The sequence below is a fragment of the Copadichromis virginalis genome, linkage group LG9, assembly GCF_057382275.1.
Source record: "Copadichromis virginalis isolate Kocher_CV1m ecotype Utaka linkage group LG9, C_Virginalis_male_GT1.1, whole genome shotgun sequence".
NCBI lineage: Eukaryota > Metazoa > Chordata > Actinopteri > Cichliformes > Cichlidae > Copadichromis > Copadichromis virginalis.
In genome coordinates this window covers 9,176,904-9,190,296 of record NC_140626.1, presented here as the reverse complement: position 1 = coordinate 9,190,296, position 13,393 = coordinate 9,176,904, and the positions used below count along the sequence as shown (strand labels likewise).

Genomic DNA, 13,393 nt, shown 5'->3' with positions numbered 1-13,393 from the left:
TGAACTGCAAGGTTGGAAATTTTAATTCTTGCAAAGTTTTTTTCCTAAAATGGGAGCAGGTTTGTTTTTTTTGTTTTTAAATCATAGTTGAAAACATACAGAGAAAAGTTTGGCAACTCAGAACAGGAACAAATGAGTGACTCAATGAAGAGGAAATAATACACTGACATTTACAACAGAATACAGTACAAGTTGTTGAAATTATCCATCAACAAGAAGAACAAAAGTGTCACAGCTGCAGCAGTTTACTGCCATCATGATCAAAGCTGTATTTGTCAAATTTGAAAAATGTCATATTGGAGAGGAAGAAAAAACATTAGAGAAAAAAGTAAAACTCTATGCAGAGGTAGAGCTCAGTGCACAAGGCTATGACACACACACACACACATGCACACGCACACAAACACACAAAACCGGTCTTTGCTATCAGAGGGAGGGGGTACGTTCTCCACATCAGGATTCACCACTGTCAGCCACGCGGCTTCTTTCTGCGTGCAGAGAAAACCACACTGGGCGGTATGTACACACACATACAATAAATAGGATATACAATCTTTCAATATCTCACAACAGCTACTCCAGCATCGTAACTTCCCCCAAAGATGCATTTTGCACTTTTTATTTACCAATCATTCAAAGCGCCACATGCACACACAAAAAAAGCACTTCTCTAAGATCAGACACCACATCAGAGCTTCCTTCATTTTTTCCTCCATGACTTTGGTACAGTTCTGCCGCTCTGCACGCCTGCAGGCCAGACTGATTTTCTGGTAGCTTAGAAAAGCAAAGTAACATAAATCACACTCCTGGAGGCTACCGATGAAATGCACAAGAACAAACCGATGTCACATTTGAAATCAGAACGCGTTTTCCCCCGATCTTTTTATTTCATTAAAAAGAAATAAAAGTAAGTCCTTAGATTTTTTTTAGATTACATCAAGATTGTGTCTATTCATCGATTTAGATTTAGAGTCTGGTTGATTGTAAGGCAAACAGCCGGTCACATGAAGTTCATTTTTATCCTATCCTCATACACCCAGAACAGCAACTGAACTCAAATCTGTAGACTGGCCTTTTTTCTGTTTTTAAAGGAAAAAACTCAAGGGGGAAAAAAAAGGAGGAGGAGGAGGAATCAGGAAGGGAGCCGTTTATGAAAATACTGTTTATGACAGTTTTACTAATGTTTCTGTGAGGCTGGCAAAATGCTGCAAAAGGTTATCAGATGACTGTTGATGTAAGCGAATAATATTGTATAAAAAAGACATTTTGAACGCCAGTGCTTAACACCACCAATCAGTCGTAAAAGAAAAACGTGCTTCCATTTATTCGTTAGATGGACAGCGTGCCCAATCAGGACCCAAAATAAACTTTTTAACTCACCAGCTACGAGTGAGAAGTGGAAAAGTCGTCAAGAGGGAATTTTCTCACAGAATCGCCAATTAGTTGGTGTAGACATGAAAAGTGTTACAACTTGGAGCTGAGCATTTGGACTGACACCAACTTCCTTTTCCCCATACACTTCTGTGCAACTGGACTCCTTTTTGCTACCAGACGAAATGCCCCCTGCTGGCTATGAGATAAAATGCAGGTTTAAGGCACAAAGTCCATCTTTTAAATACAGTCTGAATAAATCTTTTTTTGTGTGTTTAACTTTTTTAAATCTTTAAGTCCAATTTAAAAAAAACAAATTCATGTGGAAATTGATACAAATTAAATTTGAGCCAAAGACAACAGGAGGGTTAGTGATGCGTGTTAACAGAATAAGTCTGCCAAATATGAATTCTCAGTTCAGACATTATTATTTAACGACATACTGAGTGATATTTTTGACTCACCTGATGACCTTTTACAACATCTTGCCAATTTTACAGCATCAGAGGAAACAAACATCCTTATTTTATCAAAAACACATGAGTAGGGTAACGTTTCACAGAGAAGACTTACAAACACAAAAAAATCATAATAATAATAATAAAATGAAATTGAATTGTCATGTGTTATCTCCATACCACACACATTATGTCACATTAAAAAAAATGGCATTTTCAGCATTGTGAAATTGTTGACAAGAGACCAAAAAATCTTAAGTGGTGTTTCCTATTTAAATCGTAAAACTTGACTCTCTTCTTTGCTTGATTTGTCATAGAAACACATATTTAGACATATTTGCCCCTCCCCATTTACAGTATAAACTGACCCATATAAATATTCTAACCTTATTCTTTTTGTATTTTTTTTAACATTATGACCTCAGTTTACAGATTTTTGCACACGACGGTGCTGTATTTACACTGTACAAAGACAATTTAGCAAAATGTATACAATCTATCATTTTGTAAGCAGTGTTTCAATCATCGCTCGAAGCTTTTTCATTCGTTTCAGTCTGTGACGACCCTGAAGGTTCATGCTTTTAGTTGGCATTTTAATGTCAATGTTTTCGCTTGTGCTGTTACTTTGTAAGTTGGAAGAACCGTACAAAACGCTAGAGGAAAAAAAAATACTTCAGACTTATTTGTTCTTTTTTTTTTTCTCCAGCAGAGAGGGGAGAAGTGTTTGACTAGCTTATTACAGGCACCACAGGTCAGGGCAATGGCAGTGAATAAAGTACAACAGAAGCTCTACAGTATGTCTCGTTTCTGTCTTCCAGTAAATCTCCTCCCATGTGTGCGTGCTTTGTTATATTTAATCACAACAACAAAGCGATGCATGAATATTGCTTTATCTGAATGGTTGCTGGGTGGCCGTACTGTCAGAGATACTATTCTGCAACTGGATGCCTACAAGGTGAATAAGTGCCCTTGAGCTAAAAACGGACTTGTCTCGTTGAATGTCAGTTATCCTGATGAAAACTTCAGTCAAATGGTCCCCATCTGAGACAATGCTCAGCGGATTCTGTTTGTCAAGGAGGGCTGAGGATATGTAGTCCACGTATCAACTGTACTGCTAAGCTAACTGTGAAATGTCTTTCTTTTGTATGCGCTTGTCTCTGCGAACAGAGGGAGCTGCTGTGTGGGAATGGAAAAGAACAAAAACACCCAACAAAACACAAACTAACTGAGAAATTGAAGTAAAGTCTGAAATGTGTCTATAAGCTGTCAAACGATCATCTCATGCTTCAGCTAACGTACTGACTGAACCAGAAGATTAAAATCAAAGGAATGTACACGGCGTCCCCTCCAGCAGCTGTACAAGCACTTGAGCATTGGAGGGAATTATGAAGCGCCGCTGCCGCTGTTACGTCCTGTATTCTGCTTTTTAAGCGTGTTCCTATTTTCATTTCTGGACTTCACACAAGTCTCTCCACTTCTGTATTTCCACCTGGCTGCTTATCTTCTGAAGTTAGGTGGTCTTCATTCCAACAGCGTTCAGTTTGGTTCAGCTTAGCTCCGTTTGGTTCGGTGCAGGCAGGAAACAGGACTTCTTTTATGTACAACAACCAGTCTGGATGCAATAACATTTGTAATAGTGCCAGATTGTTGAAGGGGCGTGTGTATGTGTGAGGAGATTCCAGACTGACACTGATCCACACGACTGCTGCCCACCTGGTCTGCCTGCATACTAGGCAGAAATACAGTACAGGTCTATGATGCATTCCTCTGCAGACAGCCAGTGTTAGGAAATGATGGCCGGACACCACCGCACCACTGTTAGGTTGTCTGCGCTCACCGAGCGCTTCTTGGCTAGTTTCCTCAAGTCTTTGTACTTGTCATCACACAGCCGTGAGATGGCCTGCAAGTCAAACAAAAGAGCAAGTGAGATGGAGCCGGGGGTGCCTTCCTATGTTTTAGTTGGAGTGACTACAGAACATCTTTGCCTGTGTGTGTGTACCAAACACATAGTGTGTTATGTGTAAGTAGTGGTTACGACACCACAAGTCTGAGATGGGCTCACACACCAAACGCGCTTAGAAACATTTCATTTAAACTGTGCTTTGTGCAGTTCAGGTGAGAAAGTGACAATAATGACCTCTCGATCACACCAGAGTTTCTCTCTTATTGTCCTGCTCAACTCAGGTGGGAATGGGAATTTTTTCAAAATCACAAAGACACCTGGGTTCACTTTTAGCAGTCTTTTAAGTAAACTGCTTTTTCTTTTGGGGGTTATTTTTGGACATTAAATAACTAGATTAATGTTGAGGAATGGTCTCATCTCCAAATAAATTAATCAACCAATTCCACTCGTCACATGGAGACGTCTCACCTTCAGCCAGCTTGATGTTTAATACTCTAAAACTAAATGGAATGCAGCCGTTATTAACACTGGTATACCTGCTGTAAAAAGTTTGTTTTGCTCCAACAGATCAAGCAATGGCATCAATGAATGAAACACTAACAGCAGTAAGGCTGCAGGACAGGAAGGAAGAGAGCGAAGCTACCTGCACAGCAGCACGTCCCTGCATCCTGTCCTTCACCCGGCAGGAGATCAACATTTATGTTTTTGTAATGATCAGAAGCTCGTCAAAATACCAACTACCCAAATTACCTTGGTTTTTCTATTCCAGGCTGAAATAAATTGATATTTTTCCTCTTTTTTTTCTTGTTTTACCTGAGCTCCAAAAACATAAACCTATCTCTAGTACTTCAGCGCGCTTCTCACCTCTAGTTTTTGCGCCTTGTCCCTGCTGAGAGGCTCCAGGGGGAAGCTGAGGTTATTGGCCTCAGCAAGCGAGCGCAGGTCAAAGTAATACTTGGCGTAGACGCTGGACGGCACGTTGATGTTGAACTGCAGCAATTCCAGGAACTGACGCTCCAGCTCATTCCTTTTTCCATAAAAAAGAAAGAGAAAACGTGTGAGTTAGTTAATTAGTCTTATGCTATTTAAATAAAGGTTAGTTTGATTGGTAAAGCCAACATCTCACAGAGTGGCGTAGGCTGCACTGAGCCTACGCCACCAAACATAAGCCTCTTCTTTATGATAAAAGGGAATGCTATCTAAGCAAGGAACACTGAGCGTTATGTGTAAGAAAGAATTAATCCCACATGAAAGTGCTATTGTCATGCAGTGCCTGTGCTCAGCAGCTCTGTGATCCTCGGTGCAGCGTGATGACAGACGCTTTCATCTGTTACTCTTCAGTTGTGACCAAATCCTTCTGCACTGTAACCACTAGCCATCTCTTCTTCCTACCCTTTGTTGCTCACACACATATTTTCACAGCCACGCAGCAACAGACGGGCTAAATTTAGGCTCTGCTGTAGCCAAACTCTGCCTAATAGTGCTTCTTTTTCCTCATCTTTCCTCATTCAGCCTGTTTTCATCTGTTTCTTTTTGTGTTGCTCTGCTCCTCAGTGTTCTCCCAAGACGTTTCTACTGTTCAGTCAGTGGGTGGAACGTGAAATTTAGCAGGCTAGGTTCCAGAACATGGCTTTGAACGGACTCAAATTGACCTTCTGAGGAAATCTCTGGTCAAATCAAGAGCCACAGTCCGGTAAATTGCCATATGGGAGCACAGCAGATGTGCATACTGTGCTGCACTCACTGGAGAGAATCCTGAACAGGTGGATTACGCTCATTGCCCTGTGAATCTGAGCTCAAGGACAAGAATAGACATCCACTGATGCAGAAAAGTGTGAAAGCAGGAGGGGTGAGAGGTGGCGTCTACAGCACCGAGTCCCTCCTCAGAATAATCCACACAAGTGGATTTGAGGTTGACGTGGTAAATAAGACTGAGTTTTCTGACCTCATGCTTCAGAGGCATCTTCCCCGTTTTGCTCCAAATGCACCACAATCTAAGATTAAGCATTAAAATGAAGCTGACATTTTTGTCCTGCAAACCCAGAAAACTGTGAATCTCTCACTGTCAACTAGTTAGAAACTAACAAACCATAATGTTTTTAAGGCTTAATGACGTGATACCATTACAGGGAGTGCAGAATTATTAGGCAAGTTGTATTTTTGAGGAATAATGTTATTATTGAACAACAACCATGTTCTCAATGAACCCAAAAAACTCATTAATATCAAAGCTGAATGTTTTTGGAAGTAGTTTTTAGTTTGTTTTTAGTTTTAGCTATTTTAGGGGGATATCTGTGTGTGCAGGTGACTATTACTGTGCATAATTATTAGGCAACTTAACAAAAAACAAATATATACCCATTTCAATTATTTATTTTTACCAGTGAAACCAATATAACATCTCCACATTCACAAATATACATTTCTGACATTCGAAAACAAAACAAAAACAAATCAGCGACCAATATAGCCACCTTTCTTTGCAAGGACACTCAAAAGCCTGCCATCCATGGATTCTGTCAGTGTTTTGATCTGTTCACCATCAACATTGCGTGCAGCAGCAACCACAGCCTCCCAGACACTGTTCAGAGAGGTGTACTGTTTTCCCTCCTTGTAAATCTCACATTTGATGATGGACCACAGGTTCTCAATGGGGTTCAGATCAGGTGAACAAGGAGGCCATGTCATTAGTTTTTCTTCTTTTATACCCTTTCTTGCCAGCCGCGCTGTGGAGTACTTGGACGCGTGTGATGGAGCATTGTCCTGCATGAAAATCATGTTTTTCTTGAAGGATGCAGACTTCTTCCTGTACCACTGCTTGAAGAAGGTGGCTTCCAGAAACTGGCAGTAGGACTGGGAGTTGAGCTTGACTCCATCCTCAACCCGAAAAGGCCCCACAAGCTCATCTTTGATGATACCAGCCCAAACCAGTACTCCACCTCCACCTTGCTGGCGTCTGAGTCGGACTGGAGCTCTCTGCCCTTTACCAATCCAGCCACGGGCCCATCCATCTGGCCCATCAAGACTCACTCTCATTTCATCAGTCCATAAAACCTTAGAAAAACCAGTCTTGAGATATTTCTTGGCCCAGTCTTGAGTTTCAGCTTGTGTGTCTTGTTCAGTGGTGGTCGTCTTTCAGCCTTTCTTACCTTGGCCATGTCTCTGAGTATTGCACACCTTGTGCTTTTGGGCACTCCAGTGATGTTGCAGCTCTGAAATATGGCCAAACTGGTGGCAAGTGGCATCTTGGCAGCTGCACGCTTGACTTTTCTCAGTTCATGGGCAGTTATTTTGGGCCTTGGTTTTTCCACACGCTTCTTGCGACCCTGTTGACTATTTTGAATGAAACGCTTGATTGTTCGATGATCACGCTTCAGAAGCTTTGCAATTTTGAGACTGCTGCATCCCTCTGCAAGATATCTCACTATTTTTGACTTTTCTGAGCCTGTCAAGTCCTTCTTTTGACCCATTTTGCCAAAGGAAAGGACGTTGCCTAATAATTATGCACACCTGATATAGGGTGTTGATGTCATTAGACCACACCCCTTCTCATTACAGAGATGCACATCACCTAATATGCTTAATTGGTAGTAGGCTTTCGAGCCTATACAGCTTGGAGTAAGACAACATGCATGAAGAGGATGATGTGGACAAAATACTCATTTGCCTAATAATTCTGCACTCCCTGTATTACCATTTTATGGGGAAAGAGACAAGAGGAACTAATGTAATCTGAAGTCCCTCAGACACTCTAAGCTCAAGAACAAAATAAAAATAATAATAATAATAATAATAATGTATACTTCATCGTCACAAGAAATTCTTCTCTGCATTTAACCCATTCACTCAGTGAAGCAGTGGGCAGCCACCAATCTAGCGCCTGGGGAGCAGTGTGTGGGGACGGTATCTTGCTCAGGGGTACCTCAGGGTAGCCGTTAAGTGGATTCCAACCCCTGACCTTCCAATCATGGGGCGACCACTCTACCTACTGAGCTATCCCTGCTCAGATCAAAGGCATTAGACGAAATGGTCAGAGACTCTCCCGTCAAAGACTCTTAGCAGCTCTTGAAAACAGGCTGACCACACAAAGCCCGACTATTCTCAGGACAGAAAGACAAGTGCTGCTGTATCTGCCATCACCCCACTCAGCAACCATGAGTCAAAGAGGAAGCATTTATTTACATGGCTGACACTCTGCCAGGGTCATGGCTGTGTGGCATTTTAGGAGCCAGCAAACAGCTGATGGCACCAACCTTTGAGAATTGTGGCTCTGAGGAAGAAAGATGGGGGGGGGGCTGCTACTTTAGTAAATTCTTGACAAATTCTGGATGATTTTTTCTGCTGATTGCTGCATTGATTAATCAGTAAAACAATCTGCAGCATTATCGGTGATAAAAATAACTGGTAGTCCTCGTTTCAGGGCCATTGTGCTCCAAAGATGTGACCTAAACCTAAACATGCGCCTGACGTACAGACTCCTGCTGGAAATGTTTCACACTGAACATTCGGAGGAATATGCTACAGTATGTTCTGAAATGCTAATGTTATTGAAATCATCATATGGTATAGTCAGTCATGTGATTCTGCACCTCCCACACAAGGACACTGGTTTCTCTTTGAGAGAAGCTGTTGTCATGGAAATAGTCCAGACATTTCCCAGTCATAAGATCACAGAGAAGAACAGCGTCCGGGGAAAACAAAAAGGACTAAATAGCTTTGATTTCAGCTGCTGCCATCATTTAATAATGTTTTATTTCTCTTAGTAACAAATCAAGTGTTTTAGCTGATTTATTCCATGCAAATGGTTAAACAATAAACTGTTTCTATGTTCTTAAACAACCATGTAATGAAAATAAAATGCCAGGCTTTAGCTTCTATCGCCAACTCAGCTGTTTTAGTGCAGAAATAACAGCAGACGTCTTCTGCAACTGACCTGAGTCTATAGGGATATAGCTCTACGCTGCTGATGTCAATAAACTGACTCACATGTCCTCCACAGTGATATCCTTGAGAATTTGGCAGTAGTCGACGTTCCAAACCGCCTGGTCGTCCCAGACTTTGGAAGCCAGGAGGATGGCTCCCAACACGATCCGCTTCCAATTGGCCGGGCAAATGTCGATCTCTGCGTAGGTCAGGAGCCTCTCCAAATACACCTTAGACAAAGGGATTTGTCACAAGTAAGCATCTTGAAATAAAACAGTTATTTTAGCACAAAAACAAAACTGAAAAACTCTCAATTTTGCCTTTTGTTTAACAGCTGGCATCGACTAGCATTAACAGCATCAAGTCAGTTTCACACGACTAAAACATCCTACACGCAGGGTCAAAAGAGTCAGATTGCTAAACTGCTATCGCTCTGTGTTTTCCTTCACCCACGGTGTAACGCTAACATAAGGTACAAAACATAAGCAAGTAAACACCACGTTAATAATCATATCGAGCCTTTGTGTCCTCGGGGTTTCCTGTGTTTAATTACCCTCTGTTCTCCCTGCCTCTGTTTATCTGAAGGGTTAGTTTGCTGCTTTACAGTTTTGCAGTCTCCTGCCTACTCCACCTCCATGATGTCAGAGGCTGATGAAATCCAGCTTCCCCGGAGCTCCCTCGTGAAATATTCATGCCAATCGAACCCCTGCACCGTCTCCTTCTCTCTCCTTCGAAATAATTCCCACAGTCTACACGGCAGAAAGCGCACAGAACACACAGACACCTGATCCTCACAAGCCAAAGCATTTGTGCAGATGTTAAATCTTCTGATCCACTCATCATCATTTTGTTACAGTACAAGAGAGAAGGTCTTCTGTTAGATTCATGGACTGAACTGTGAAAGCTCGAACAGTTAGTGCACAAAGCCCACATTCAGCTCCCTTTTAAAAATGATGTAAAGTGAAAGATTTAAAAGTACACAAGCTTAGATTTGTCACTTCTTACTTACTTTCTTTGCATTTTAATAGCCATACCATTTTCAGGATGTATACCCTGAGGTACATCGTAATAAATATTTCAGTTTTCAGACTAACAAGGATGGCAGGTTGTGAAATGGAAATTAATAAGTTCTTTTATGCCACTTTGCAGCCCAGTTTGTCACAGCTCAGGTGGTTAATTAGACAAGTCGTGCTCAGTGGGGCGTCCTTCCTGAAGACAATACCAGCCTGTTTCTGCTGTGGCCCAAAACTGGCAGCAGGTGACAAACATCGAGAAATGAAAGAAGACTACATCCTGGCATAGCTGCTTCAATTTCAGGAGGCTTGTCTGATAATAAAACACAGTAACTTCATCTACTACAATAAGTTTGTCTGGTTTTTCTGTCCCTCAACAGGAAATCTGATTCGTCTTCCCAGAGGATGACATGCTCACTCTCTGGGTCTCTTTCTTTTCCATCCTCTCTCTCCTCACCTGTGATGTAATAACTTGGGGAAAGCAAGACGCCCAGCTTTCATCTCAACTCCCCTGTCTAAATTTAGCTGTGTCAGCTAAGCTACACCAATAACCACCAGCCAACAGCCCCATTCAATTACTGACAGCATGGCAGAGTTTACACTGGAGAGCTGCAGGAGGCACGCCGTGTGCCAGGCTCTGTATGCAACTATCGCTCTCGTCCACCTGAACATGGACAAAGACGTAGACGCAGCACGTCACAGTGACTGCTTTCCAGTTACTCTCTGGAAAAGCAGAAACACCCACACAGTTAACACATTTGTCCATCTGTCAGGAAGCAGAGAAACCTAATACCAGGCCCCTGGGCTAGCCACATTAACAATGCACTTTGCTGGCCTCTAGAGACCCACGTGTTAGCCAGAGTGACAAAGTGTAGAAAGCAATGTTTCTGGGCAGATGAGCGGAGCAGGGAGATGGCACTAACTGTGCCATCAAATCAAACATAAGGATAAACTATTGAACTGCTTAAGGCTTTAGTACAGAGAGAGAAAAAGAGATGATGTGATATGATATGTGAGGACAGAGAAGAAACGAAAAGCACAGGTGAGCACACAGGATGTCATAAGTCACGGGGAGAGAGCCCACTGTATGCCAAAGCACCAATTATATTCTAATTATACACTTGCTACAGGCGCAGGCAGACCTCATACTGAAGTAATTCTGAGTGGAGACTAAACGGATTAAACCGCCACAAATCTGTTACTGAACTTTCAGCTCTGTCTCGTGGCTTCGTTTGTGCAACATTCTCCAGAAGGACAAACAGGCTGTTTCATATCACACAAAGAAGAAGAGTAAAAAATAAAGAGAGCCAACAATCTAAGGACAGCAGAAAACAAGACAAGCAGAAGCAATACTCCCTCCTAGTGTCAGCACTGAATTACTAGGACTCACAGTCCTAATTCTCCTAATTCCTATCTGTCTCCCACGCTCTCGCGCTCCTTGATGATGTTAACTCTGTGTGGAGTCATGCTTCGAGTTGCTGAAGGGTCTCTTAATTAGGTTGTAACCGCGAGCTCTGGACACCCTTGTCTTCCTCCAATACAAACAGGAACTTCTAATCACTTGAAAGTATATTTTTTTCCTTCCTTGCTGTTGTTTTTTTCTTTAAAGAAAACAAAAAGTTTGCATTTCATTTTGTTTATAACTGCATCAATGCAGAAATAATCACATTCACAGAGTGTGGCTGTACTCAGTGGTGGGAAGGCTTTTATAATCCACTTCCACTCAGGGCCAGCTGGATTGGAAAAGCTCTTCATGTGATCGTCCCTCCAAGCAAACATGTAAATGGAGTCAAAAAGCCCTTTTCCATTAGTACCTGCTCAGGTTGGCTCGGCACAGCTCAATGCAACTTTTAGCGTTTTCCCGTAGTACCTGATACCAGGTGCTCTTTTATTACCTACTCGGCCACAGTTCCAAGCGATCCAAAAATGTGACATGCATGCCACCAACTGGCTACTCAGTCTCCTTTACAAAATCAAAACCGCCATTCTTGAAACCTGGCAACAAGGGAAATGACTGCACAAAAACAACACCACGGTCCCCGAGTCTGACCGAGCAGCAGGTGTAACATCGCCCCGACGTCCTCCTTTATTGTGGCGTTTGTGTCACATCCAAATGATGTCACGGGACGTTCTGTCGCGTTGCTGTAATGACCCAACCCACATTAGGTGCTTGTAATGGAAAACGAGTCGAAGCGAGTCGTGCGTCCAGCCGATCTGAGTAAGTGCGAATAGAAAAGGGCTAAAAGTGTGCAGGGACTGCGTTTCACGGCTGAACTGTTTACTCACCAAAGTGACGATGGCACACTCGGCAGTGAGCTGCGCGGCACTGAACAGCGTCCTGACGAAGCGGTAGATCTGCTTCTGCTCAGGGTCGTGTTTGTCATAATCAGCAGGAACCTCGGACTTCTGCGACAAACACCAGAAAAGATAAGAATGAAATGAAATCAGATCGTTTCCCAAAGTGGAATCACAAACTGCTGCTCGATACATCAGCTTATTTCTGAATGCAGAGGTTTAGTGGTGTTGGACATGGGGCGTAAAACAAAGGGGTTATGTAAAATCTGAGACTGAAATTGTTGAGCAAATATTCATTTTAAAACACGTCTGAATGATCCAGATGGCTCCTGAGATTACACATCTCGCCACTGTGTGATCCATGTGTGCTTATGCGCCGTTTATCAGCTCATGCAATTAGTCTTCCTGATGAATCCTGACAGCTCTATAGTTTGTGTGTAATGGAAATTCATCTTCGGCTGCGGCCTTACTGAGAGTGGGTGAAGCTTCTCATCGAAAATATCTAACAACATTCTTCCGTCGATGTCTCTGGAATTAAAAAGAGGAAAAGAAATCAAAAATAGATGCATCATTTCATTGATAAGTCATTTATATGAATGAATCTGCACTTCAACCAGCTGCCCTATATGGGATTCTTACCACTTTCAGTTTATAGAAACACGTTTTATCCTAAAGCTTCCGTGTTTTTTTAAAAATATGAGATCTGTCAAGTCATGTCAATCCAACAAATTCTATTAACAACACAAAAATGTGTTCCAGGCTGCATCTTTGCGAGCAGAAATGTGAGTCACTTAAGCTGCTACATAAAACAGCCTGTTCTTCTCTGCTTTGTGGTTTATTTAAAAATGTCTCCATGCAAGCGTTATTTAGTGTCTCCACAGCCTTTAGTAAGAACACATCCCTTTGCAAAAGGATGTCAAGCTTAGCTGGATATCAAAGTATCTAAAGAGTAAAGAATTTAATCTAATCTTTCTGGGTCAGAATGAAGCAGGATGTTGCAGGGCTTTTGTATTTTGTGGAATTTTGATGCAAAAGAAATAAAAGGTTAATCTTACCTGTTCTTTATATGATAATATATTGCAAGGGCTACGCTGCAAGCACAAAAAGGTAAATAAAAATGAGTGTAAGAGGACAATAAGGGAAAAATCTTTCAATATTAGATAAAGCTGTGAATCGCTCAGATGGGGGTTACCATTTGATGGTGTATTTCAGGTTGGGTTGACTGACAGTGCTGTCATCGAGGAATATGGTGGAACAGGAGCTGTATTTCCGTCTCACTGGGCCTGGATAATGCTGGAGTTCAAACACGTCCGTACCAAAAAACAGAGACACACACGTCAATCTCTATTTCTGTCATACTTGGACGCGCCAAAGGCCTGGTATGAGGATGGAAAGTAGGGCACGTGTGAGCCCACAAGCTAATCTGTGGG

At 42.1% G+C, this 13,393-nt stretch overlaps 1 protein-coding gene across 4 annotated transcripts in view; it reads right to left on the bottom strand.

Annotated features, from left to right (window-relative positions):
• Positions 1 to 13,393, bottom strand: part of ccny (cyclin Y) — a 44,836-nt gene continuing 31,443 nt past the window's right edge. For all 4 annotated transcript variants that reach the window (XM_085467567.1, XM_085467569.1, XM_085467568.1 and 1 more), the window contains 7 exons: positions 13,156 to 13,256; positions 13,019 to 13,054; positions 12,434 to 12,491; positions 11,955 to 12,074; positions 8,719 to 8,885; positions 4,597 to 4,759; positions 1 to 3,729 (listed from right to left, as the gene is read on the bottom strand). In XM_085467567.1, the coding sequence (XP_085323693.1) occupies positions 3,613 to 3,729; positions 4,597 to 4,759; positions 8,719 to 8,885; positions 11,955 to 12,074; positions 12,434 to 12,491; positions 13,019 to 13,054; positions 13,156 to 13,256 (762 nt within the window). In that variant the 3' untranslated portion in view covers positions 1 to 3,612. The remainder of the gene's footprint in view (positions 3,730 to 4,596; positions 4,760 to 8,718; positions 8,886 to 11,954; positions 12,075 to 12,433; positions 12,492 to 13,018; positions 13,055 to 13,155; positions 13,257 to 13,393) is intronic.